Source organism: Cricetulus griseus, chromosome 4 (genome assembly GCF_003668045.3).
Source record: "Cricetulus griseus strain 17A/GY chromosome 4, alternate assembly CriGri-PICRH-1.0, whole genome shotgun sequence".
Classification (NCBI taxonomy): Eukaryota; Metazoa; Chordata; class Mammalia; order Rodentia; family Cricetidae; genus Cricetulus; species Cricetulus griseus.
The window spans coordinates 214,933,596-214,958,712 of record NC_048597.1 but is presented as its reverse complement, the minus strand read 5'-3'; the positions used below and the strand labels follow the sequence as shown (position 1 = coordinate 214,958,712).

Genomic DNA, 25,117 nt, shown 5'->3' with positions numbered 1-25,117 from the left:
TTTTCCTGAGACAGGGTTTCTCTGTGTAGCCTTGGCTGTCCTAAACCTCAACTCACTGTGTAGACCAGGCTGGCCTTGAACTCTCAGAGATCCACCTGACTCTGTCTCCAAAGTGCTGGGATTAAAGGCATGTGCCACCGACACCCAGCTTCTTTTATTCTTTTTTAAAATTTATTTATTTGTATGTATGACCTCACACTCCTTTGCAATCTCAGCCTCCTGGGTAGCTGGGGCTACAGGCACACCAAGTTTTTCTTGGCTACAAATGGTATTTTCCCATTTATTTGCATATCTTGTGAGTTTTATTAAAATTTGTCTGGGTTTAGTGTTTTGTTCTATGATTCCAGAATTTGGGAAGCTGTGGCAAGAGGGTATCTTGAGTACAGGTCCTGCCTGGTCTAGAGAAAGAGGCTCAGTGTCAAATAACAACCAAAAGGCCTTTGTAGAACTGTAGCAGACAGCTCTACATGTTATTTTCCTCAGAAGATTGTCCATCTTAATTTGAGCAAGCAGTCAGACACTGATTGATCACCTTAGTTCCAGAATCTTTGGTTTTAGGCTTTAAAAAAATTCTTTTTAGCTTTTTTAAAGTTTCATTGACGAGGGTCTAGTTGAGGATTTACTCTAGGGTAGTTATTCCCACTCTCTTCCTGATGTCTTCTCAGCTGGTAGTACTGGTGTTAATGAGATCTGGCAGAACTGGAGCTCCCAATCCCCCCCCCCCCACACACACACACATTAAATGATAGTTTCTTCTGCTTTCTGCTCTGCCTGTCTGCTAAGTCCAGGGTGGCGTGTGAAGGTACAGGCAAATCTTGTTACAGTCACACATTCATGTCTTTTACTTGGTCAAGGGGCTTGCAGGCTCTAATCGCTTTACTGACTGAGCTCTATTTTTTTGGTGTTTGTATGTGGGAGGTGTGCCACCTATATAAAGTTCTGAGGACAAGTTGTAGGAATTGCTTCTGTGCTTCCATTCTGTGAATCCTGGGGATCACACAAGCTCATCAGGCTTGGTGCAGTTACCCTGTAAGCCATGTATGTCATCATGTGTAGTCCTCCATCCCTTCCATTTTGTTTTTATTCTGATAAATTACATACCACATAAACTTTACTCTCTTAACCATTTCAAATGTGTTTTGCAATAGCTCAGTTTGGATTTGAGGCATTGTTTATTATAGATTAATAAAAATTTAAAGCCTTTGAATAGTAGTATGTTAGAAAGCTTAATTTTAAAAAATTGCTGTTTTAGTTGCTGACTTGATTGTCATAAAATATGGTTAGATGAGGGAAGTGTGGTGCTGTACACCTGTAACCCCAGCATTTAGGGAGCAGAGACAGGAGGGTCAGGAGTTCGAGATCACCCCATGTTACATAGTGAAAAAATTTTTAAAATGTGATGAATCATTTATCTTAAACTTGTAATAAAATTTATAAAAGGTAAGTTCACCTAGTAAGGCTTAGGAAGAGTAGGCTTGATGGGATGAATTCAGAGTTAAAGGGAGTAGGAATTTTTCTTTCAGTGTTTTGAAAATTTATTTTTATTCTTTAAAAATTTCATGCATAGATACAGTATATTTTGATTATATTCAACCCATGCGCCTCCCTCTAACTCCTCTCAGATTTACCCCCATACTCCCAGGCTCTTCTAACTTTGTGTCCTTTTTGTTTTTTATTGTAACCCTCCAAGTCCTTTTGTTTTGTGTTTTTCAAGACAGAGTTTCTCTGTGTAGGAACTGGCTGTCCTGGAACTCACTCTGTAGACCAGGCTGGCCTTGAACTCACAGAGATGTGCCTGCCTCTGCCTCTGCCTCCTGAGTGCTATAGGATTAAAGGTGTGAGCCACCACCCAGCTCAATTCAGTGTTTATATGTGGCCTTGTTAAACACTCAGCTTCTTTCTTCTGCTTGAGGATTTCTCAGCATTAGTAACTGAATGATTGTCATTTCCTCATTGAATAGTCATATGAGAGTTTATTTCATTTTTTATTCCATTATTCCAGGTGTGCTTTATGCCAGCATCTCATGGTTTGGCCATTGCAACTTTGTACTAAGTTTTGAGTCAGAAAGTATGAATCTCCAACTTTGTACCTTTCACCAATTTTTATGCTTAATTTTTTAAGTAAAGTTTTATTTTATTTTTTGAGATGCAGTGATAAAATGTGTGTGATAGAGACCTTATTGCCTGTAGAATATAAAATATTTATTGTCTGATTGTCTACTGAAAATATTTGCAGATCCCTGAACATTAAAGCACTGCTTATTACTCTCGTGGTAAAAATAGATGGAAAAGGGAAAATATACAAAAGCACTTATATACTGTAGATGCAGGTGAAAAATTAGAACATGCCCAGTAGCAGGAAAATGGCATTCTGTTGTTTGCGTACAGTGTGCCATGTAAATGACAACTGAGTACTGTCTGTCACCGAGGTATTTATATATGGCCAGTGAGATGGCTCAGTGGGCGAGTGTGCTTAATGTCAAGTCTGACAATCAAGTTTGACTCTCAGAACCCAAGTGCTGGAAGGAGAGTGCCAACTCCCACAAGTTGTCCTCTGACCTCCACTCATACGTGCACACAATAAAACATTAAAAGAAATATTCCGGGCAGCGTGGCTCACACCTTTAGTCCCAGCACTCAGGAGGCAGAGTCAGGCAGATCTCTGACTTTGAGGCCAGCCTCGTCTACAGGGCGAGTTCCAGGAGAGCCAGCACTGTTACACAGAGGAACCGTGTCTTGAAAATCCAAACCAAAACAAAAAAGGAAATATTTACGTGTATCAGGCAGCTAACCCAACAAAAAAATGTACATACTCATTAATTACTATATGAAATATGCAAATGCATTAACACGTGGGGAAATTGACATGTAAGTGCTCATTTAATTTCATTTTCTCTTGACATTAAAATTGACACCTGCTTATAGGTAGGCAACAGAGCACTTGCCTAGCATGCCTAAGATCATAATAGGCTCAACTTCTGGCACTGCAAAAGAATAAATAGATAAAATTTAAAAGTAAGTTATTTTTTTATATTATGGAATTTGGAAAAATAGGCAGTAAACACAGTGATAAGAACTCTGTTTCCAGCTCTCTGAGTAGTCAGACACTCTGGTATTTATCCTCAAATCTTCCACCTTTAACATTACAGCCCTACCCTTCCCCCCTCTTTGACAAGGGCTAGCTATATCCCTCTGGCTGGCTTGGAATTCACCATGTAGACCAAATTGGCCTCAGATTTGGTAGTGTGCAAGCTTCTTTCTCCTGCCTTCCACCACTACTGGGATTACAGGCATGAACCACTGTTCCTGGCCTTCAATTTTTAATTGTAGCTTCTGGAGCTGAGGAGATGCCTCAGTAATTGGGAGTATTAACTCTCTTGCAGAGGGCCTGGGTTTTGTTCCCAGCACCCATATCAGGTGGCTCACAACTGCCTGCAACTCCTGCTGTAGGGGAACTGACACTTAGCCTCTGCAGGTACCCACATGAATGTAGTATACCCTCATAAAGATACACACATATACACGTGGCTAAAAGTAAAATAAACTAAAAAAAATTGTTGTTCCTTATATTATGAAATATTGATATAATCCTCAATCACCTTTTAAAATTATTTTTAATGTTAATTTATTCATATTTCTACAAGGACTATATAGTTGATGTACCTTTTAATTATTGATTTTTACCTCCCTTTAATTATTTTTCCTCCAGGTTTATTTCTAGAGGAAAAGGATTTACTGGCTGTATAGTTTTATATATTCTAGATTTCGTTGATTATACCCATATGGTCTTGTTTAATTTAGTTCTTTGTCTTTTGTAATTTTGTAAGCACCTAATGAAATATAAGTTGTGTTGATATTAGAGTGTAAAGTTTTTGGTGCCCATAGTCCATAGATTGTGGTATATGCATAATTTTTGTTGGCTTGTTTCTTGAGGAGAGATCTGTGTAGCCTAGGATATCTTCATTTTCTCTCTGTCATCTGGACTCAGCCTTCTAAGTGCTGGGATTGCACAGCACTTAGTGTATGTGCTCCCATACAGACCCTGGTATATACATTTTATCATGGGCCATTAGCTAAGGCTTAGAGGCCACTGGTCTCTCTAGAGCAGGAGAGAGAGAGAGATCAGCTGAAGGGAGGGTCCTGGAAGTATATGCATTTGTGCACTCACCAAATGAAGTGTACTGTGTCCTGTTCTGCACCCCCCTCCCCTGTCCAAGCCATAGGTTTGCCAATTAAATATGTGGTGGTGGTATTTATAACTCATTCCCAAGAAGCTTATGCAAGTGTCCTTTGTTTATGTAGCTTGTGATTGCTGCTCATAGCGAAAGGGAAAGTTTAAAGGCATCCAGGTGAAGGCTATTACAAAGTTCAGGGGTATTTGTGCCCAGGTCTGAACCCATGATCTTAGCCAGGGTGGTAATAGCCATTGACTTTTAAGCTATGCATATACTAATTACATTTGTTATATGACAGAACTTAGGGCTCTTTACCTTCTTGTTTGATTATAGGTCTCTCATGACTAATGTCTGATCATTTCAGAATTGCTATTGTTACACTCAGCCTCCTGCCGGACAATAGTAATAGGCCTCATAACTTGGAATGGATATTTGATGTTAAATTTATTTGTAATCCTGGAAGACTAGAAGTTTGTGCTTTCTCCTTCTCAGAACAGCCCATCCTGTGAAGAAGCATGACAGCTAGAACAAGGAAATAACTACAGTTGGCAAGTTCTCACTCACTGCCCAGCAAGCAGATCAATTTCAGTCCCTGGGTTTGACCTTGCAGACCTGCCCTCTGTGTGCTGACTCTGTCCTGTCTGCCTACTCTTTAACCTTGCTTCCAACTTTTCCTCCAAGTAGTTACTCAATAAATTTGCTTGTGAAATAGAAACAAAACAGTAAGATTTGAAGAGCACCAAAGGTCATTATCCAGGCTTGGGGTATAGCTCAGCAAGAAAACAACTAGGCCATTGTGAGCTAGCAGGCCAGAGAACCAGCAGAAACACTAAGCTGAAGTGTCCCGGCTCAGCTGCAAGCATAGTAGGCCAGGCTGTTTCCCTCTACCCACCAAGCCTCCTCTGTAGGTGCTCTCTTGGCAGTGGTTAGCCCCCTCCTAGGGGATCTACTATCTAAGCAACTGTTTATCTAATGGGTGAGGGGGAGGCCAGATTGATGGCTGTCTCTTTTAGGAGATAAGAATTCAGGACTGTGGGTTGGACAGAAAATGCTATGCATCTGTCTTTGAGAGGAAGGGTGCTGAAAGGAAAGTTCTTTTGTCTTTTTCTTTTTTCAAGGCTGTCTCTCTGTGTAGCTCCGGCTGCCCTGGAATTCACAATGTCGACTAGGCTAGCTTTGAATTTAGAAATTTGCCTATCTCTGCCTCCTGAGCTGGGATTAAAGGTGTGCACTACTATGCCTGGCTGAAAGATAGTTCTTTTAGTGGCAAACAATTGCCTGGTTTTCTCTTGGGCTGTTTGAGGTAAAAACTGGAGAGGACAGATGTGGAGGGCAGCCACTTTGCCTGCAGTTCTTCTCTGAGATAATTCTGTTTATTGTTATTAAGATGGTAAAATGGCACAGGTTTTGCTTTGATATACAGTGTCATGGGTCCAAGAACTCAGTTCCAGGCATGAAGGGACACATATAACCTTCTTTGATTCTAGCCTCCTAAACTGTTGTATATAGAACAACAGGCAAATTGACACAGTTCTCCTGTGTAAACTCTTCCCTATTCTGTTTCATGACTTTCACTGGGAGGTCAAGAATCAGTCTGAGAACCCCCCCCCCCCCCCCCCGCCATGTAAGAGTTTTAAAAACAAAAAAAAAAAAACTTATTTTAGGACCGGAGAGAACACTTGCTGTTCTTACATTGAACAGGCATGCACTACCACACCCAGCACCCTCTGAGTATTCTCAGGCCTGGAAGGCTCCTAACTCCTATTAAATCACTAAATGGATGTTGCCATTTGAAGTTGGAGTTTCTGTGCAGCCTGGTCCCGCCACCCTTCAGCCCCTTAAGCTTATATTAATTATCAACTGTTTGGCCAATGGCTCGGGCTTCTTATTGGCTAGCTCTCTCTTAATTATTAATCAATTTCTATTAAACTATGTATCTCCATGTAGTCTTGGCTTACTGGAGAATGCCCAGACCTGTTACTCCTTTGGTGTCTACATGGTGTCTCCCTGGTGGCTCACTCTCTGCATCCTCTCTCCAGAATTCTCCTTGTCTGGTAGCCCCTCCTATACTTCCTGCTTAACTACTGGCCAATCAGTGTTTTAGTCATCAACCAGTAAGAGAAAATATATACAGAAGGACATCACCATCAGTCATTTGTTATGTGCCTTTCTCTGGTCAGGATTAGGTCTAGGTATACACAGTACTTAGTCCTCATATAGCCCTGAATACCACTGTCTTCATGTTATAGCTGCATCTACAGACATTCAGGGATACTGCTTTGGGTTATCTTCTAATAAGTTGCTGGGTTGAAATTTGAACCTGGGGATGTCTGACATCAAAATCCACCCATTCTCCCTCCACCCCCACCCCCAGTAAACCACTTCTTTCTCCCCTTTTTTCCAGACCCATCCCTGGAAGGCATGTGTGGCACTGAGCATGCCCAGCTGGGGGAAGATGGGCAGCGGCCGCCGCGGTGCACTTCAACTACCTCATCTCAGTCTGAGCCTTCAGAGCAGCTTAGGCACCAAGGCAAGATCCAAGCATCCGAAGACCCCAAAAAGAAGAGAGCTCAGAAGCCCTCCCATATGAGAAGAAACATACGGTGAGCTGTGTTCTGGGTAAGGAGAGTTGGAGGGGGTAGACTAGAAATAGCAGAAAGAATCTTGTCCTCTTTCCAATAAAGAAAAGTATCCAACTATGAACCCTCATTAATAGTGAAAATGGCTGAGCAAGGGGATCATGAGTTCCAGACCAGCATAGGTCGCATAAGGAGACCCTGACTCACATCAACCACTACCACTGCATAAACCCAGTATTGAAGGTGAAGTTTAGACCCACTGTCGAGCTGCACAGAATGGAGGGAAGATGTCTAGGCACTTTGACCATTGAGAGGACTTGGGTGGCAGCTCCATGATGGTGGGATCATCTGACTTAGACTTCTCTTACTTTATGTTTCCTAAGTCTCAAAACACCCCGAAGTTTAAAACAAATCAATAGACAGACAGCAACAACATAAAATTCTCAACAAAACTGAGCTATCATCTTCTTAGAATTCAATTTCAGATGGTAGACTCACCGTAAAGAAAACCAAACTTGAACTTTCTTAACTATTTAAATCCTCAGCAACCTTTCCTTCTGCCAAGTAACAGCTTGTTTTACTAAAAGAGCTGAATAACATCATTTCCTGCTTATGTTATAGTTTTTTTGTTCTTTGTTTGTTTGTTTGTTTGAGACAGGTTCTAACCCAGTAGCTCAGGCTGCCCTGGAACTCACTGTGTAGCCCTGGCTTTGAACTTTTGGTAATCTTTGTACCATAGCCTGTCAAGTGCTGGGATTACGGGTGTGAGCCCCCATCCCAGCATTGCCCCCTTTCAAAACACATACTGGAAACTTGAAAGTATTGTAAGCTCAGAAAATAATGATACAGAATCCCTATTATTCCATTTGTCCACTTAACAACTTTGTGTGTGTGTGTGTGTGTGTGTGTGTGTGTGTGTGTGAGTGATTGCGCCCATACCCCTGTGTTTATGGCACAGTGCATGCATGTGTGGAGGCCACAGCAGGACATCAAAGTATTTACCTCTGTTGCTTTCCATTGATTGCCTTGAGACTGGGGTTTTCACTGAATTGGAAGGTCATTTTTGTCCAGAAGCTCTTGAGATCATTCTGTCACTACCCCCCAATAGTAGAATTATATGCATATTCAGCCATACCTGGTTGTTTTAAATGAGTGCTGAGAATCTGAACTCAAGTTTTTTGTTTGTTTGTTTTTCAAGACAGGGTTTCTCTGTTTAACAGCTCTGGCTGTTCCGAAATTCACTTTGTAGACAGGCTGACTCCTCAGTGCTAGGATTAAAGCCATGTGCCACCACTGACCAGCCTTGAACTCAAGTCTTTATGCTTGTAGAGCAAGCTCACCTAACTACTGGGATGTCTTTTCTTTCCCCTAACAACACACGCACGCACGCACGCACGCACGCACGCACGCACGCACACACACACACACACACACACACACACACACACACACACACACTTATCCATATAACCCTGGTGTGGGCCAGATTGGCACCTCGAAGAGGTCTGCCTGCCTGTGCATCCTGAGTGACGGAATTAAAGGCATGTGCCACCATCACTGGTTCAACTTTATTTTTAATACTGGTTCAACTTTGTAAACCATACTATTTTATATCACTCTTGGTCTTTTATTTTTCATTTATTTGTGTGTGTTCATGTGTATATTTTGTATGTATGTGTGTGTGAGGGTGTGTGTATGGAGGTCAGAGGAGAATGTTACGTATCTTCGTCTGTTGCTCTCTACATTATACCCTTAAGACCAAGTCTGTCACCGAGCCTGGAGCTCAATGTTTTTCAAACAGCACAGGAGAGACACCAGGCGATTGTTGGTCAGCAAGCCCAGCAGTCCTGTTCCACCTTCTTATATGTTCTATGCCTTGTATACATATGGCCAAACCCAGCTTTTTAGGTGGGTGCTGGGAATCCTAACTCAGGTCCTCATGTTTTCACAATAAGCTCTCTTGCCCATTGAGACATCTCCCCAGTTCTTTACTCTTGGCCTTTTATATGCAGAGTTCAACTGGCAGGTGTTTGTGAGGAATGCGTGGCGGCACAGAGCCATTTGAGTTTCAAGTCCCCTGGCACCCCATCCCTTACTTTAAAAACCTAACTTCACTCCTGTATAAGTTGCAGTCCTCTGATTTGAAGGGAAATCAGCACTGGTGATCTCCTTTTTTAGTTTGCTATTACATTGCCCAAATCTCAAGGTAACCCAAGGGTTGTCTCTCTTTAATGTTTAGAAAGCTACTCCGGGAGGATCAATTGGAGCCTGTTACCAAAGCAGCACAGCAGGAGGAACTGGAAAGAAGAAAGCGCCTGGAGCAGCAGAGGAAAGAATATGCAGCACCCATTCCTACTGTCCCTTTGGAGTTCCTGCCTGGTAAGCAGCATCATGTTAGAAACGACTATGTGTTCTAGGAGAAAAGACCTCAGCTTGCAGAGTGGCCACACAGATCTGGATTGTAGTCTCTCAGGAATTCTGAGGTCCTTTGCCTGTTGGGAATGCGCAGTCAGAAGATCTGTCATTTACAAAGTGGAAATAGACTCAGATATTGGTTTAATTTTATGGAGGCTTCCTGTTTTTCCTATAGCTTTAGAGTTTAGCATGTAAAAGATGAGTTGTCACGCAGATAGATGGCACAATGTGAAACCCAGCAGAGAAGGGAACTTGGAAAGAAGGCTGGGATTTTTTTTTTTTTCTTTAAAGCTTTCCTAGGCTATTCTCAATAGCCATTCCCCATTAAAGCAGCAGAGGACAGCAATCACTGGTGATCACTCAGGAAAATACATTTGAGCTGCGTGTAGGGTGTTTTATTGCGTGCATGCGTGTGTGTGTGTGTGTGTGTGTGTGTGTGTGTGTGTGTGTGTATAGAGGCAAATTTTGTGAATCATGGCACATGTGTAGAAGCCAGAGGACAACTTGGAAAAATTAGTTCTCTCCCTCTATTGTGTGGGTCCTGGTGATTACAAGTCTACAGGCTTGGAAGCAAGCAACCACCTCAGCGGCCTTAAATGTGTTTCCTTCCATCCTTTTTTTTTTTTTCCCTAGAGGAAATTGTCTTACGAGCAAGTGATGGTCCCCAACTCCCTCCTCGGGTCTTGGCCCAGGAAGTCATTTGTTTGGACAGTAGCAGTGGCAGCGAGGATGAAAAATGCAGTAGAGATGGTAAGATCAGGCCAGAGGGGCAAGACCAATGTTCTCTCTCTCTCTCTCTACCTGTCTCTCTCTCTGTCTCTCTCCCTGTCTCTCTGCCCCCCCCTCTATATATTATATATATATATATCCCTCCTTTTCTCTTCCTTTGTCTCCCTTTCTATTTCTCCCCTTTCCTCTTCCTCCCTCCCTCCCTCCTTCCTTCCTTCCCCCCCCCCCCCTTTTTTGGTGGGGGTGTGAGACCAGGTCTTAGACTGTAGCCTGGCCTGGAACTCATAGTAATCCTTCTGTCTCTCAGCCTTCCAAGTGCTAGGATTAAGTGTACCACTATACCTAACTTGGCTATATTCTCGAAAAATTCACTCTTTATTCATTTGGTTTGGGACCTGCCTTTAGCGCACTTATCTATGTCACCTTAACTTGTTCTGAAAGAAAGAAACTTTAAAAAGCATTTGTTTTGGCTGGGTGGTGGTGCACGCCTTTAGTCCCAGTACTCAGGAGGCAGAGGCAGGCAGATCTCTGTGAGTTTGAGGCCAGCCTGGTCTACAGAGCTAGTTCCAGGACAGCCAGAACTGCAACACAGAGAAACCCTGTCTCAAAAAAGAAAAAAAAAACAAAAACAAACAAACAAAAAACCCCAAACCAACAAAACAAAACATTTGTTTTGTAAGTGGTAGCAAATTTTATCTAAGTCTCTGCCCTTTCACTCTGGTAATCAGCAGTACCCTGTTCCTTGGATGTTTGTTTCATTTTTTTCTGTCTCAGAGGTGATTGAACTGAGTTCTGGAGAAGAGGATACTCTGCACATTGTGGACAGCAGTGAGTCTGTCAGCGAGGAGGACGAGGAAGAGGAGAAGGGAGGCACCCATGTGAATGATGCCTTAAACCAGCATGATGCTCTTGGGCGGGTCCTTGTCAACCTGAATCACCCTCCGGAAGAGGAGAATGTCTTCCTGGCCCCACAGTTGGCACGGGCTGTGAAACCTCATCAGGTATGGCCAACCTTGATCCTACTCTTTTTCCTTGCTGCAAACATTGCCTGCTGTTGGATATTACTATTATAGCTTGTAAAATACTTGGTGGTTCCCAAGAGCAGCTGTTGGGAAGCCCTGATCCAGTTGATGTTTGAAGATTCCTTTGAGTATGAATATATAGGGAGAGAAAGGGGATATGCCTCAGATTTGTCCTGACATGTGGAAATCACTGTCGGGACTGGAAGGATGGCTTAGCTGTTAAGAGCATGCACTGCTCTTGCAGAGGACTCTGGTTTGGTTTCCAACACTGGCAAAGCAGTTCTGTAACTCCTGTTCCAAGGGATCTGATGCCTCTTGACATGCGTGAGGTCCTATATGCACATGGTGCACATACATGTACCCAGGCACACACACTTAAAATGGAATAAATACAAAAAAGTCACTTGACCACCATCATGTTTCTGTTGGATCAACAAGAAGCTTGTGAGGTAGAGATTCAAAAGACTTACAAAAGTCAGCTATCAGGGAATTTCTGAAAATTGAGAGCATAATGGTTTATATTGATCAAGTGCCGGAACTAGTACCAGTGAGTGAACATCCACACAGTCAGACATTGACTCAGTTTCGGGCTTCTCACAGCAACAACTATTGGGTTACCTAGAGGAGGCACCTCCTCAAGCCCAGAGCAGCCAGGCTGAATGAAAGACCTTGTCAGGAGATTGATACTGAAGATTCTTTAACTCACATTATACAAGGTCAATGCTATTTTGTGTATTCTCCAAGAAAATTGTCACCAGGCAGGGTGACAGAGAAAGTTGTATAGACCATTCAGGGTACAGGGAAACTTCCATGTCTACTCATGTTATCATGCTTATTTAGTGACCATCCCCAAGTGAGGAAAACTGAATAGCTCTGGTCTCTGGTAGTATTTCTGACATTTATCCTGTTTGTCTCTTGTCAGATTGGTGGGATCCGATTCCTATATGATAACCTAGTAGAGTCTTTAGAAAGGTTTAAGACCAGTAGTGGCTTTGGCTGTATCCTGGCCCACAGCATGGGTCTGGGGAAAACTCTGCAAGTGATCTCCTTCATTGATGTCCTCTTCCGCCACACACCAGCCAAAACAGTCCTTGCCATTGTGCCGGTAAGAGCTCTAACTCACTCCTCTGAACATCCCTGGCCACTAAAATGCTTGTTGAGTTCAGCTCTGAGCTTATTCCTTAAAACCTGAGTGTGTGTGAGTGAGAGTGTGTGTGTGTGTGTGTGTGTGTGTGTGTGTGTGTGTGTGTGTGTGTGTCTGTGTGTCTGCGTGCGTGTGTGTGTGTGTGTGTGTGTGTGTGTGTGTGTGTGTGTGTCTGTGTGTGTGTCTGTGTGTCTGTGTGTCTGTGTTGTGTCTATGTCTGTGTGTGTCTGTGTTGTGTGGGGTGTGTGTCTGTGTGTCTGTGTTATGTGTGTGGTGGGTGTGGGTATGTGGGTGTTGGGGGTGAGGGGGCATCTTTGCTTAGTGGATAAAAATGATGATAAGCTTAATTTTGGGGATCTACATAGTGGCGGGTTGTCCTCTGACCTCCACATGTACATACACAAACTAAATAAAAATGTTTTTTAAAAAAGCCAACTCTTCTGGGCTTGTCATAGGTTAATACTCTTCAGAATTGGCTGGCAGAATTCAACATGTGGCTTCCACCTCCTGAAGCCCTTCCAGCTGACAGCAAGCCTGAAGAAGTACAGCCAAGGTTCTTCAAAGTTCATATCTTGAATGATGAACACAAGTAGGTGGCCTACCTTGTCTTATTCCTTAGACTTTTCTGGGGCTACTAAAGTATGTCTCTCTGTTTTCCCAATTCTTTTTGATTCTTGATGTTTCCCTTTTCTGTTCTTGCTTACCTCCCCACCTCCAACACACACACACACACACACACACACACACACACACACACACACACACACACACACACACACACCTTTTCAGTGAAGTCAGAATTATATATCCTGAAGTTTCTTTGTTGTGTTCTAGAATGCTTTTCTGCCATAAAATAATCTGCAGCCTAGTCACATTTTCTGGTGTATATTGTAGTAATAATATTCAACATGACACAATGAACTTTAGACTCTTCTTTGAAGCACTGGCTTATAGTTGACCTTTAATAGTACAATTTCCAAACTTTGAAAAGTACACACTTTGGTTTTGATTTTCAAAAATCTAACTCGACTTCTTGGTCCAAACCAGCTAACCATGCTTTCCTTTCGTGTCTGATTGACACAGAGAGTTTAAAAAGGCAGACTTCCTTTCTACAAAGGCTGTTTTTTTTGTTGTTGTTGTTGTTTTTGTTTTGTTTTGTGAGGATTCTCCAAGTGACCCAACAAATGGTTGGTCACCTCCTCTGCTTTCTTGGATTTCCGAACTATTACTTCACATCTAGTTAGTGCAACACTGAGAGGGCTTGGGGGTTCGAGTGGAGTTACTGCCAGGGGTTTTTGGTTCTCCTTTGCCTCTGTCCTTGTACTTTTTTTTTTGGTGTTTTGTTTTTATCACTGGAGCCTGGTCAGGTGAAATATGGATTGTTGCTTTCTTCCCATGACTTAAGCTTACCATGGGAATTACTCGAAATGTTGTCTGTAATATTGCCTTGTAATCGTAGATATACATGCAGGGGCTTAGCATGTTCTTTTGCCTTCTTCCATTGAATTATTGATTCTTGCTGTTTAGCTACCATCAATGACCCAGTCTAGTATAAATGAGTATTTCTGGGATACCAGGAAAGTCCTTGAGTAGCTGGTCTGGCTTGTGCTTGCTGCCAAATGAAATCTTTGGCAATAAAGCATTCCAAATATAAGTCAGTGCAGCTATGATTAAAGAATTCTTCCTGAGTAGCAGCAGAAGCAACTATGTATTTTGTTTATCTTTTTTGAAAACTAAAAGCCGTCTTTATTGAATAGTTCATAGCTCATAGTTCTCTCTTCTCATTCCTACAGGACAGTGGCATCTCGTGCTAAAGTGACGGCTGATTGGGTTTCAGAGGGTGGAGTGCTGCTGATGGGGTATGAAATGTACAGACTGCTCACACTGAAGAAGTCCTTTGCCACAGGCAGACCGAAGAAAACCAAGAAACGCTCTCACCCCGTCATTATTGATCTGGATGAAGAAGATCGACAGCAGGAGTTCCGGAGAGGTGGGTGTCTTACCCTGGAGGCACTCCAAAAGTACTGGTTAGGTGTGAAGCTGGTGGGACCACCTCCAGGGCCTTTCAGAACGCTCTGCATTTTCTGCAAGCCACACCTGGGCTCCGAGGACTCTCCCCTGTCTTTGTGTCTCTGTTTGACTCACAAGACAGTTGAGAAAGTCACGACCGCCATTACCACTTCATAGAGATATTATAAGAAAGTACTAAGAAAACATAAATGGCTTATACTTATTATTCATATAAGGGCGAGGCATGATGGTGTGCGTCTTTAAATCCCAGCACCTGAGAGGCAGAGGCAGGCAGAGCTCTGTGAATTTGAGGCCATCCTTTCTACATAGTGAATTCCAGGCTAGCCAGAGCTACATAGTGAGAACCTGTATCAAAACAAACAAAAGAAACAAAAAAATCCTCTAAAGCTAATATAAAGACAGAAGAGGAATAATATTTGTGAATTTTTAAAAAGAAATAATCTCTGTTGCTGCTTGTAGTTCTAGTCTACCTTTGAAATAATAGTAGCAGCAGTTGCAGTAATAATATTTGGGGCTGTAGAGATGTTCCAGTGGTTAAGAACACCCATCTTTAACTCCAGTTCCAGGGGATCAGATGCCCTCTTCTGACCTCTACAACCACCAAGTATGCACATAGTACAGAGACAGGCACACGTACAAACACTCGCACATTAATAAAATAAAATGAATACGTCTAATAAAATTAAAACTTAAGAGGAATTTCATTCAATCTGTTTTGATCATATCATATTCACCCTCCTCCAACTCCTCCCAGACCTGCCCTCTCCACTCTTACCTCCCTGTCCACCCAACTTTTGAGTTTTCTATCCCAGCAACTCAAAATCAATTTTTGTTGCCCTTGGGAGTAGGTGTGGTCAACCCTCTAGGGGTGATATGATAAAGAAAACTGACTCTGCCTCTCCCAGCAGCTACTGAATACCAATTGCCCCTCAGTTAGTGTTGGGATTCCTGCCCACCTTTCCTCCTCCATGTTGGGATTTTTACCTGGCTTGCATTTGCTCAGGTTTTGTGCATGCACGCTAGCATGATAACTAAAACACTAATTCTTTGAAGTTACCTACCACCTCTGCATCTTCCAGCCTTTCTGCCCTCTCTTCCACGAAGATCCCTGGCGTGTGCATGAGTGTGTGCATGTGATATGTACATTTTATTTATAAATGAGCACACTACAGTTTCTTATTCTCTGCATGTTGTCCCATTGTGAGTCTCCATGTTAATTGCCCTTTCTAAGGAGAAACTTCTCTGCTGAGGATGAGAGATGTACTGAGCTATGGGTATCCATTCTATTTTTTAAGGAGCCTTTGTCCACTGAGAAAAAAAGGTTTCATTCTGTGAGATTATGTCTGTTCTAGGTTTGCTTCTATGGTAGCTGGGGTGAATATGCCATTTAGCAGTGACTGGTGAATAATTCTTGTCCTTAAAGCTCCTATCATTCAGCCTTCAGAAGGATCCAAAATGCTGAATGGCAGACATATTTTTAATGCTAGGCTTACAATTTGTGATGACCCCCCTCTCAGTTCTCCGGTTGACTTAAGTCCTAGGATTGTAAGTAATTTTTACTTTTGGCTTGAAAAAGAAAAATTTAAAGTGAATAAGGAAAATAAGGAAAAGAATGGGGATAAGAAGATACAAATGCCAGAGTCGGTGGCCAGGTTAGCACCACACTAAACACGTAGAGCTTGTCTGGCTGGTGCCCTTTTACCAACGGGGGCTGACTCTTGCTTCCCTGCTTCCTTCATTTCTTCTGTCTCTTCCAGGGTTCTCCCCTACCTGTCATATTATTGACTAAGAGCAGGCCCTCTCACCCTCTGACTCCGGATCCTCTTCCCTCCTTAGAGTTTGAGAAGGCCTTATGCCGCCCTGGTCCCGATGTGGTGATCTGTGATGAGGGACACCGCATCAAAAATTGCCAAGCCAGCACCTCACAGGCTCTGAAGAACATACGTTCTCGTCGGCGGGTCGTGCTGACTGGGTACCCTCTACAGAACAACCTCATTGAGTACTGGTGCATGGTGGACTTTGTGCGCCCAGATTTCCTTGGTACTCGTCAGGAGTTCAGCAACATGTTTGAACGCCCTATCCTAAACGGGCAGTGTATTGACAGCACACCTCAGGATGTCCGCCTCATGCGCTACCGGAGCCATGTTTTGCACAGCCTCCTGGAGGGCTTTGTGCAGAGGTGAGGCCTTGTTTTCTGAATCCTTAGCGGGATAGATGTCATGCCAAAGCTATTATGAAGGGGAAATGTCATCACTGGAGGGCTCTTCCTAGTGGAGCAGCAATAAACCCGGATAACGAGCAGATGATGGCTGTAATATTCTCTGGAAGTTTGGCCTAGAAGCACTTCATTCACAAGTTGTCTTTGTTGAATGTGGTGGTACATGTCTTAGCAGTCAGGAGCGTGAGGTAGCTGAGTTTGAGGCCACCATAGCAAGCTCAAGCCAGTATTATTTAAAGTTGCAAAAAACAAAAACAACTGTTCTAACTTGTTTAAAAAAATAATAAGATTGAGCCAGCATTTTGCTGAGTTTGATAAAAGAATAAATATGACTCTAGGATATTGCTTTGCCAGGTTCAACATCCCAGTTGATGTAGTGTAGGCTAGCCTAAAACAGGTCATTTCATCCTGGTAGGATGACAGATGTGGGAAAAGGTCAGAGAGGCATCCCTGAATTGGGGCATGAACCTAGAGTTCCTCTGGCATTAGTTACCTGGTTAGTCATAACTTGGGACAGGTTACTTTGTCTGAACCACCCTGATCTAACACAAGGATGCATTGCATGTTGAGAGATTTCTAGAAGATGGTGTGGCAGGAGTGCAAGGCCTTGTTTTCATCATATACTGACCCATCCTGGCCACAGTTCCTGGCTGTGCTTCCTATAGGCCATTTCTGATCTCTGTGCCTCTGTAGGAGAGGCCATACTGTGTTGAAGATTCACCTCCCTGCCAAAGAAGAGAATGTGATCCTGGTGCGGCTTTCTCAGATCCAGCGAGATTTGTACACACAATTCATGGACCGTTTCCGGGACTGTGGTAGCAGTGGCTGGTTGGGATTGAACCCTCTGAAGGCTTTCTGTGTGTGCTGTAAGGTGAGTGAGAGCCTCAGGGAAGATGGGTCAGAACTAAGGGTGCACACAGTTGCCACTCGTAGTGGGAATCCTTGGTAAAGGAAGAATAAAGTGAGAAAGGCCACCTCAGTTCAGGACACTGGAGTATTCTTTGGGGACTCCAAGTGAGACATGCTGATTGTATGCTACAAAACTTCTTGGGGTTGCTCATGCAGTATGCTCAGTGCTTGCTTTGGGAATACAGCTGCTGCATTGTTTGCTGTGCTCAACTCCAGAAACCATCCTTGCTTACTGACTTTTTCTCTTGGGAAAAAAAAGGGTGATGGATGACTGTTGTGGGATGCAGGTTTTTTGTTTTTGTTTTTTGTTTTATCGCTGTGTGATGGAGCCTGGAGCTGGTGGCATAAGCCTATAATGCTAACAGTCAGGAGGTTGAGGCAAGAACATAGTGAATTGGGATAACTTGAGCTACACTGGGAGACACTGCCTCCAAAAAACAGAACATAAAAGAAGCTATACAAAGTACCTTCTGACTGATGTGTATTTAATGGATCGTTCTCATCAGGAGCAGGGGCTCCTGATCCTGTTTCTTTGACTTAGTATCTCTAGTTCTGTTCTTGGCAGATGTTGGATATTGTTCCTGATTCCCCTTTAGTAAGTCTGCTGAAGATATATCTCTGGGGTCAGGTTATTTTTCTTCAGTCATGTTTTAGTCCAGGTTGTCTTAGAATTCAGATCCTCCTGCCTCCTCCTCCTACTACTGGTGTGTGCCATCATACCTGGCAATGGGTGGAATTTCAAAATATCTCTTTTTTGTCTTTTGAAACAGGGTCTTGTCATGTTGTCTTGATTGGCCTTAAACTCTTGGCAATCCTATTGCCTCAGCCTTCCTAGTGTGTGGATTATAAGCAAGTACCACGATACATGTCTTTCAGAATAGTGTTTTTGTAGCCACTGTCCTGATCAGAGCACAGAAACAAAAGCAAAATGCTCCTATCATAGTGCTCCAGATTATGGCGTCCTTCCTTCTTTCCCCTTTGCCAGGAATTCTTAGCTTTTCCTAGGGATTGTCCCTGAATCACATAAGATTCGTCATCTATCAGCCAGACGTCTTTTTTACATAGGGAGGGATTTTGTTTTGTATAGTAGCTGAATGTAGCCATACAATGAAAACAAAACATTCTTTCCCTGTTTGAGTTAAGAATGAAATACTTGTGGCACAGACTTTCTGATTATACACCAAACACACTGGCTTTTCCCATTAATATGTCATGGCCATCAGAGCCATAAGTGAAATTGCACACTCTTTGACTATGAAGGATTGGGGGATATATTAATTCTGGGTATGCAATGTGAGCTGTAGCAGCTGTTTGTTTGAGCGTGTTTCCATACTCCTCAGGACACCCTTGGAATGTTCTCTGGTCTGTACTCTTCCTTTGTTTAACTTTAGATCTGGAACCACCCTGATGTTCTGTATGAAGCCCTTCAGAAGGAAAACCTAGCCAATGAGCAGGACCTAGATGTGGAAGAGCTTGGCTCAGCAGGGACCAGTTCCCGTTGCCCACCACAGGGCACAAAAGTCAAGGGAGAAGATAGCACCTTGGCTTCCTCAATGGGAGAAGCAACCAATAGCAAGTTCCTACAGGGAGTTGGCTTTAACCCTTTCCAGGAACGAGGCAATAACATCGTTACGTATGAATGGGTGAGTCAATCAGAGCCTTCAGTAGCCATAAACTGCTTCTGAGGAGGGATGGTGATGACCAACCTAGGGAAAGAACAGGGTGCACACAGTCCACCGCACTGCCAGGCCTGTGAAAAGAGCAGTAAAGGTGCCCAGCTACTCAGCGGGCCACTACCTAAGAGGAGGTCATTTTATTTCTACCTATCCAACCTTGGACCTGCTCCAATCTTTTCTTTTGCAGGCCAAGGATCTCCTGACTAATTACCAGACTGGAGTCTTGGAAAACTCTCCCAAGATGGTACTTCTTTTCCACCTGATTGAAGAAAGTGTGAAACTTGGGGACAAGATCCTTGTGTTTAGGTAAGAAGAGAAATTCTCAGTTGAGGCTTGGTGTCTGAAGGAAGGATGAATGCAGCACCTATGAAGTGAGACCATCTAACTTCATACTTGCACCTTGCCTTTTCCAGTGCTCTGTAACCAAGCACTTGGAGGTAGGGCTTTCTTGCATCCCAACACCCAACCCAGGTCTCCCCCGACCCTCCACCCAAAGTATTTAAGACCAAGTGTTACATTGGAGATCCTATTGTAGATACTGTAGTCCTTCATACTGTAGCCCATACCAAGCCTGACTAGTTTTTAACTTATTTTTTTAATGTTTACTTGTGTATTTGCTTTGTTTATTTATTTGTGTTTAGGATTTTTATTTTACTTTAAGTTTATGGTGCTGGGAGTTGAGCCTAGGACCTCTTTCATACCAGGTAAGCACTCTAGCATTGAGATTAGACTTGGCAGCAAGTGCCTGGATGTGCTGAATTGTCTTGTCAGTTCTCTTTAGGTTTTTGAGACAAGACTCAAAAAACCAGGCTGGTTTGAATGCCTAATTCCTTGCTGAGTGGTGGGATTATAGGTGTGTGCCAACACCTCTGGCATTACTTTTCAAAATTTTGAGACAGAGTGTTACTAAGTTCCCTGGGTTGGTCTTGAATTTACTCTCTAGAACCTAGGCCAGCTTTAAATTTGTGTTCCTCTTGCTTCAGCCTCCCATGAAGGTGAGAAAACCAAGCCCAACTAGTTTTTACATTTTAGTCTTATAAAAAGAAATACAAAGAATAAAGAGTGTATTTGGTTAGTTGAGTGTGGTGGCTTGTAATGAAAGACCCCAGAAGGGGTACTTTCGTAGAAGGAGACCCGCACCCAGGAATCCGCGAGACCATGGACTTGGATGCAAAACCGCAAGAGGTTTTATTGGATACACGGGTACCCGGGGCGACTTAGCTTCTGTGAGGCCAAGCGCCCCGAGTCAAGGGAGAGAGGTCCTTATATAGCAAAAGCGCAGTGCAGAAGCGAAAAGCATAGTTACAGGGATTCTATTGGACAATTTAATGAGGTACAGAGTTATTTCAAATCAGCATTCTCCCAAGGTCTGGTAATCAGGCGAAACGGCCTTGGTTCTATCTCGTCTTCCTCCGAGTCCAGATGGCAGACCTTGGGACGTAGCGTTCCCCATCGGGCAGGGGCGCGGGGGCGGGGCCCCGGGCCGGCCTGCCTCTGGCCACCTCTCGGGCTCCTCGCTCGGCCCCAGCCCCGGGGCGCGGTGCCAGGCGGGCGCCCGGGGGCGCGGGCCCCCGGGGTGAAGGCTTGGGAGGGAGCCGGTGGCCGGGCGTGCGGCGGCGGGGGACGTGGAGGCCGGCGGGGGTGGGGGTCGAGGAAGCGCAGGAGGCGAGGCATCCGCCGCGCGCGCCCCATCTGCCGCCGACCGGAGGAGGAGGCGGAGGAGGCAAACTTGAGAAAGAGAGAGCTAAGGGGCGGGGTCTTTCATTCCCCCATTTCTCTTGTAACCGAATGGAATCTTTCATTCAGAGGTCTCTAGATATTCTGGATCTATTTGCTTTAGCTGGTGGTATTGTTGAGTTAAGACTAAGGTCTGTATGGCAGATAGTCGTTCTCTGATGAATTGAATCATCTTGTTCAGAATGCAGGGACCAAGCATAAGGATTAAAAATAGAATAATCAGAGGTCCCATGAGAGTGGATATAAGAGTAGTGAACCAGGGAGACTTAGCGAACCATCCTTCGAACCATCCCTGTTGAGACTCAAATAGCTGTTGCCTCTGGTTAAGTCTTTCTCTAAGTTTGGCCATGCTGTCTCTAACTATTTCTGTGTGGTCTGCATAAAAGCAGCATTCTTCCTTGAGGGCAGCACATAGCCCCCCTTCCTGTAAAAATAATAAATCTAGCCCTCGTCTGTTCTGCAGGACTACCTCAGAGAGTGATGTTAAGGATTTCTCGAGTGCACTGACTGACTCTTCTAGGACCTGGATATCTGTGTGCATGGCTTGTTGTAGAAGTTTAAAATGATTAATTCCTTGTAAGGCAACTGTACCGGTCCCTATGCCGGCTGCTATGCCCCCCATTGTTACTCCTCCTAATAATAGGGCCACGGTTAAGGACATTGGCTCCCTCTTATATCGGGTTGATTTTCCTAGTACGCTGTAAACATACTCAGGTTGGTGGTAGTTTTTACTTTGAGTCTAATTTTAAAGATGCCCCCCCCCCCAATCTGGTCCCGACAGGTACCAGCGAAGGCCCCAAGCATATCCCTTCTGCTATTCTGTTGCTTTCTTATCCTCATCCGTAAAGGAAATAAGGAGAGGCATAGAGGTGGTACCGGTGGAGCCCTTTTGCCATCCTCTGGTTACCTGAATCTTGTCCCATGAGGATGAAGGCTTCCAGTAAGCATCCCCTGTTGTTTCGCATCCCCATGCAAGGGAGTTCCTTTTGACTTAGCATTTAAACCAAGGAAAATGGACGGCGAAATTTCTTTTCCAAACTGCTTCCTGCTGACTTTGGGACGAAGTTAGGGACCCCAGAAGGTTGAAATGCTAGTCAAAAGCAAAAAGGAATTTAGGCAATGGGGAATCCATCAGGGGCTTCTGGTTAGCAGACACTGTTGCAGAGACAGGGGGTGCCCACATCAGCTGGACTGGTTCACATCCACAGCAAGTCCAGGGCTCGCAGTCTACTTAGAACAGCCTGTAGTCAGCAACTAATACTCAGATGTCTGTCAGAAGCAGAAACCTGTTTAAGACATATTTAAACTAGGAACAGAGGTTAAAACTTATTTACTGAAGCCCACAGTGCAGAAAAAGCAGATATCTGGATATCTGTTCAAACAGCAGGAACATATTTATAACTTTGAGTCCTAGCAAAAACTATAGATTTGGGCTATAAGCATGTACATTTTTCTTCTGTCCAGAGAGCCAGGTATGGATTGGACAGAGGTGCCTTTGGCCTAATGAAAAGCCCTTTAAGTTTGTACTTAGATGACAACCAAAATAAACTTAAAAATTTTGAGCTCATGCCTGAACAGTATATAGTCATTATCTTATCAGCTAACATATTTACTAGTCCATAGTGGATCTGACTGCCTGATGCTGTCAAGCTGACAACCAGTAATATTTCAGAGATCTGAGAAGGGTATGTTTTGTCCGAATCTACTAAAAAGTGACAGAAGCCAGTCTATATACAGTTAGCCATACCCAAGTTTCTCCATTACAGTTGGAGGCAGCTGTCTCAAAGAACAGCAATCTTCGCCAGGCCTATATTGTGAGAGGTTTTTTTTTTTTTTCTCTCTGTGGAAGAGGGACATGGAAAAGACTGACCTTGTTTTGTCTAGGCAAAGGGGTACAATCAATTTTCCAGTGTCCAGCAGCTTTGTCCACAGTCTCGGCCAGGTTCTGGCAGGCGGCAGGTTTCACATCTGAGCATCTCGCTCACTGGTCCAGGTGCGGGAACTGAGGTGCCTCGTAATCTTCCTTGGAGACTTTGGGTCACTGTCAGGATCTGGCAATCTGTCTGACATTATAAACTTTAAAGATAACAATTTAAATGCCATATTCTGAAGATCTCTGAAGCATTAGAGGTCTGTTTGTCTGTTTTAATTACTTGCCTTAAGCACACATTAAGTATACAGGTGGCTAGGTAAGGTCTTATTTCTGTAAATAATTTTTAGTCTGACTGTAACTGGTTTTAACTTAGTAAGATGTTTGAAACAGCACAGCTGAACTTAAAACTGCATAGAGCTACCTTATATTCCTTAAACAGTAGCTTAACTTCTTTCTGAGGCAGGGTTTTTCTGTGACTTTGGAGCCTGTCCTGGAATTTGATCTGCCGGACCAGGTAGGCCTTGAACTCATAAAGATCCATCTGCCTCTTACTCCCGAGTGGTGGGATTAAAGGCGTGTGTCACCAATGTTCTAAACTTAAGGCGTGTGCTACCTACATCCTGAGCTTAAAGGTGTGTGTTATCAACATCCTAAACTTATTTCTAAAACATAAACTGTAATATCTTATAATAGATCAGCATCTTTCATAAAACAAAAACTTTACATTGTCAGGCTTTGCTCAAAAATAATTCTAAATTGAAGCTCTTTAAGTACAAACATTAATAAAAACAAACATTAAAAAAAAACTGGTTTTAAAAAGAAATTTAAATTCCCTTAAGGTCTTTCTGTAATATATAGAAGCATTAACATTTTAAATCTTAATTGAAAAACTTGTTTCTAAGATGGTACCTCTAATTTCCATGCGGTCACCTTTAGTCAAGATGGCGGTTTAAGTATTCTTTTTTTAACTTTAGCAAAATGGCGACCAGTCAAGTCATGTGACCATTTTGCCATGTGCTGGCTACCGGGAAACAGAACATTTTAAAACAAGTATATATAATTTACTTGAGAAATAAACAGGACTTTTTAAAACAGAATTAGCTTAATATGGTTAAAATTTTAGCTTATATTATTATTTTTTAAAAAAATTATTATTTGTAGACATGAGAAACCATAGCCCAGTTTATATTTTTCTTTGACTTATAACCTTTTTTTCTGACTTTTAACAACTTTCCTCTGACCTTTTACGACTTGCTTTAACCCTCTATAACTTTCTGTAACAATCTTCTCTGCTATGACTTGCTTTAACTTTCTATAACCTTTTAGTTCATTTCTCTGACTCTCTTAGACATTTTTAGACAAGTTTTCTTTTTTCCTTTCCCTCTTTATTATTTAAGTTTCTTATATTTTTTTTCATTTCTCAGTCAACATAAAAATTTTATTAAAGTCTTTTTATAGTTCTTAATAACTTTAAGGCTATTTAGATGTCCGGATCAGGCCAGATAAGTTTATATTCTCGAGCTCCATGTGCTCAAGGCAGAGAGACCTGGGGTAGGGGTGCTGCTGGTAACCCCAGACCCTTGGCCAATCCAGGGGTGGGAAAAAGACTCCTGTGCCCCCCCCCCCTGCATACCATGTGTGTGGAGCACAGAAAGATGGGTAGCAGATGGTGGCCTTGTAGCCATGTTCCCTATGACCTCTTAGTCGGTGAGCCATTGGTGAAGGGTCATGTGGGGGAGCCAGGGCCGCCTCCGCCGAGGTGGCGGGGGCTCCTCAGTCAATTCTCCCGGGGGGGAGTACCTCAGGTGTCTTCTCTTTTACTTGAAATATAGTTTGGGGGTTAAAGGTACCATCCCGCTGCCAGCCCACGTCAAAGGCTAGCCATTCTGAGGAACAAAGAGTAATCCATTTGCGTTTATGCACATCAACTACAAAACAAAGACCAAACAACACAGAACAGGCTTTCGCAGCGCGGTTTCGACAGAGAGTCGAAAGTAAGATTTGAGAGGGGGTCGAAGAAGGAGTCCCCAGTAAAGATTGCAAATCCCTCAAGCCCAGGGCCTTCTCCAAAGAGACTGGGAAGATGTCCAGTCATAGATCTCAGCTCAAAAACAAAAGTACAAAGGTGAGCTCTCAGCTCAAAAACAAAAGTACAAAGGTGAGCCCACTAAGGCCTCAATCGCTACCAGGACGTCTCCTGGAGCCGCGGTCGGGAGTCCGAACCCGTCAGTTCCTCCTCGGAGCCGCCAAATACAAATGTACGCAGCTGTGTACTACAGACGCAAGCTCAGTTCATAAGACGGATTCAGACAGACAGGCAAGACGAGACAAGACAGCGGATCCGCACAACGCTTACCTCCCAAACGTGGGTCGGTGGTCCCTGGGCGGGTCTCGATCCCGGACTGAGCCCCCAAATGAAAGACCCCAGAAGGGGTACTTTCGTAGAAGGAGACCCGCACCCAGGAATCCGCGAGACCATGGACTTGGATGCAAAACCGCAAGAGGTTTTATTGGATACACGGGTACCCGGGGCGACTTAGCTTCTGTGAGGCCAAGCGCCCCGAGTCAAGGGAGAGAGGTCCTTATATAGCAAAAGCGCAGTGCAGAAG

General features: G+C 43.5%; 1 protein-coding gene across 2 annotated transcripts in view; it reads left to right on the top strand.

The window, feature by feature from the left end:
* Rad54l2 (RAD54 like 2) overlaps window positions 1–25,117 on the top strand; it is a 99,874-nt gene that overhangs the window by 53,536 nt on the left and 21,221 nt on the right. For both annotated transcript variants that reach the window (XM_035443923.1, XM_027414416.1), the window contains exons 3-13: window positions 6,580–6,778; window positions 8,994–9,133; window positions 9,803–9,919; window positions 10,673–10,899; window positions 11,843–12,025; window positions 12,520–12,653; window positions 13,858–14,054; window positions 15,932–16,274; window positions 17,007–17,184; window positions 18,614–18,865; window positions 19,086–19,204. In XM_035443923.1, the coding sequence (XP_035299814.1) occupies window positions 6,580–6,778; window positions 8,994–9,133; window positions 9,803–9,919; window positions 10,673–10,899; window positions 11,843–12,025; window positions 12,520–12,653; window positions 13,858–14,054; window positions 15,932–16,274; window positions 17,007–17,184; window positions 18,614–18,865; window positions 19,086–19,204 (2,089 nt within the window). The remainder of the gene's footprint in view (window positions 1–6,579; window positions 6,779–8,993; window positions 9,134–9,802; window positions 9,920–10,672; window positions 10,900–11,842; window positions 12,026–12,519; window positions 12,654–13,857; window positions 14,055–15,931; window positions 16,275–17,006; window positions 17,185–18,613; window positions 18,866–19,085; window positions 19,205–25,117) is intronic.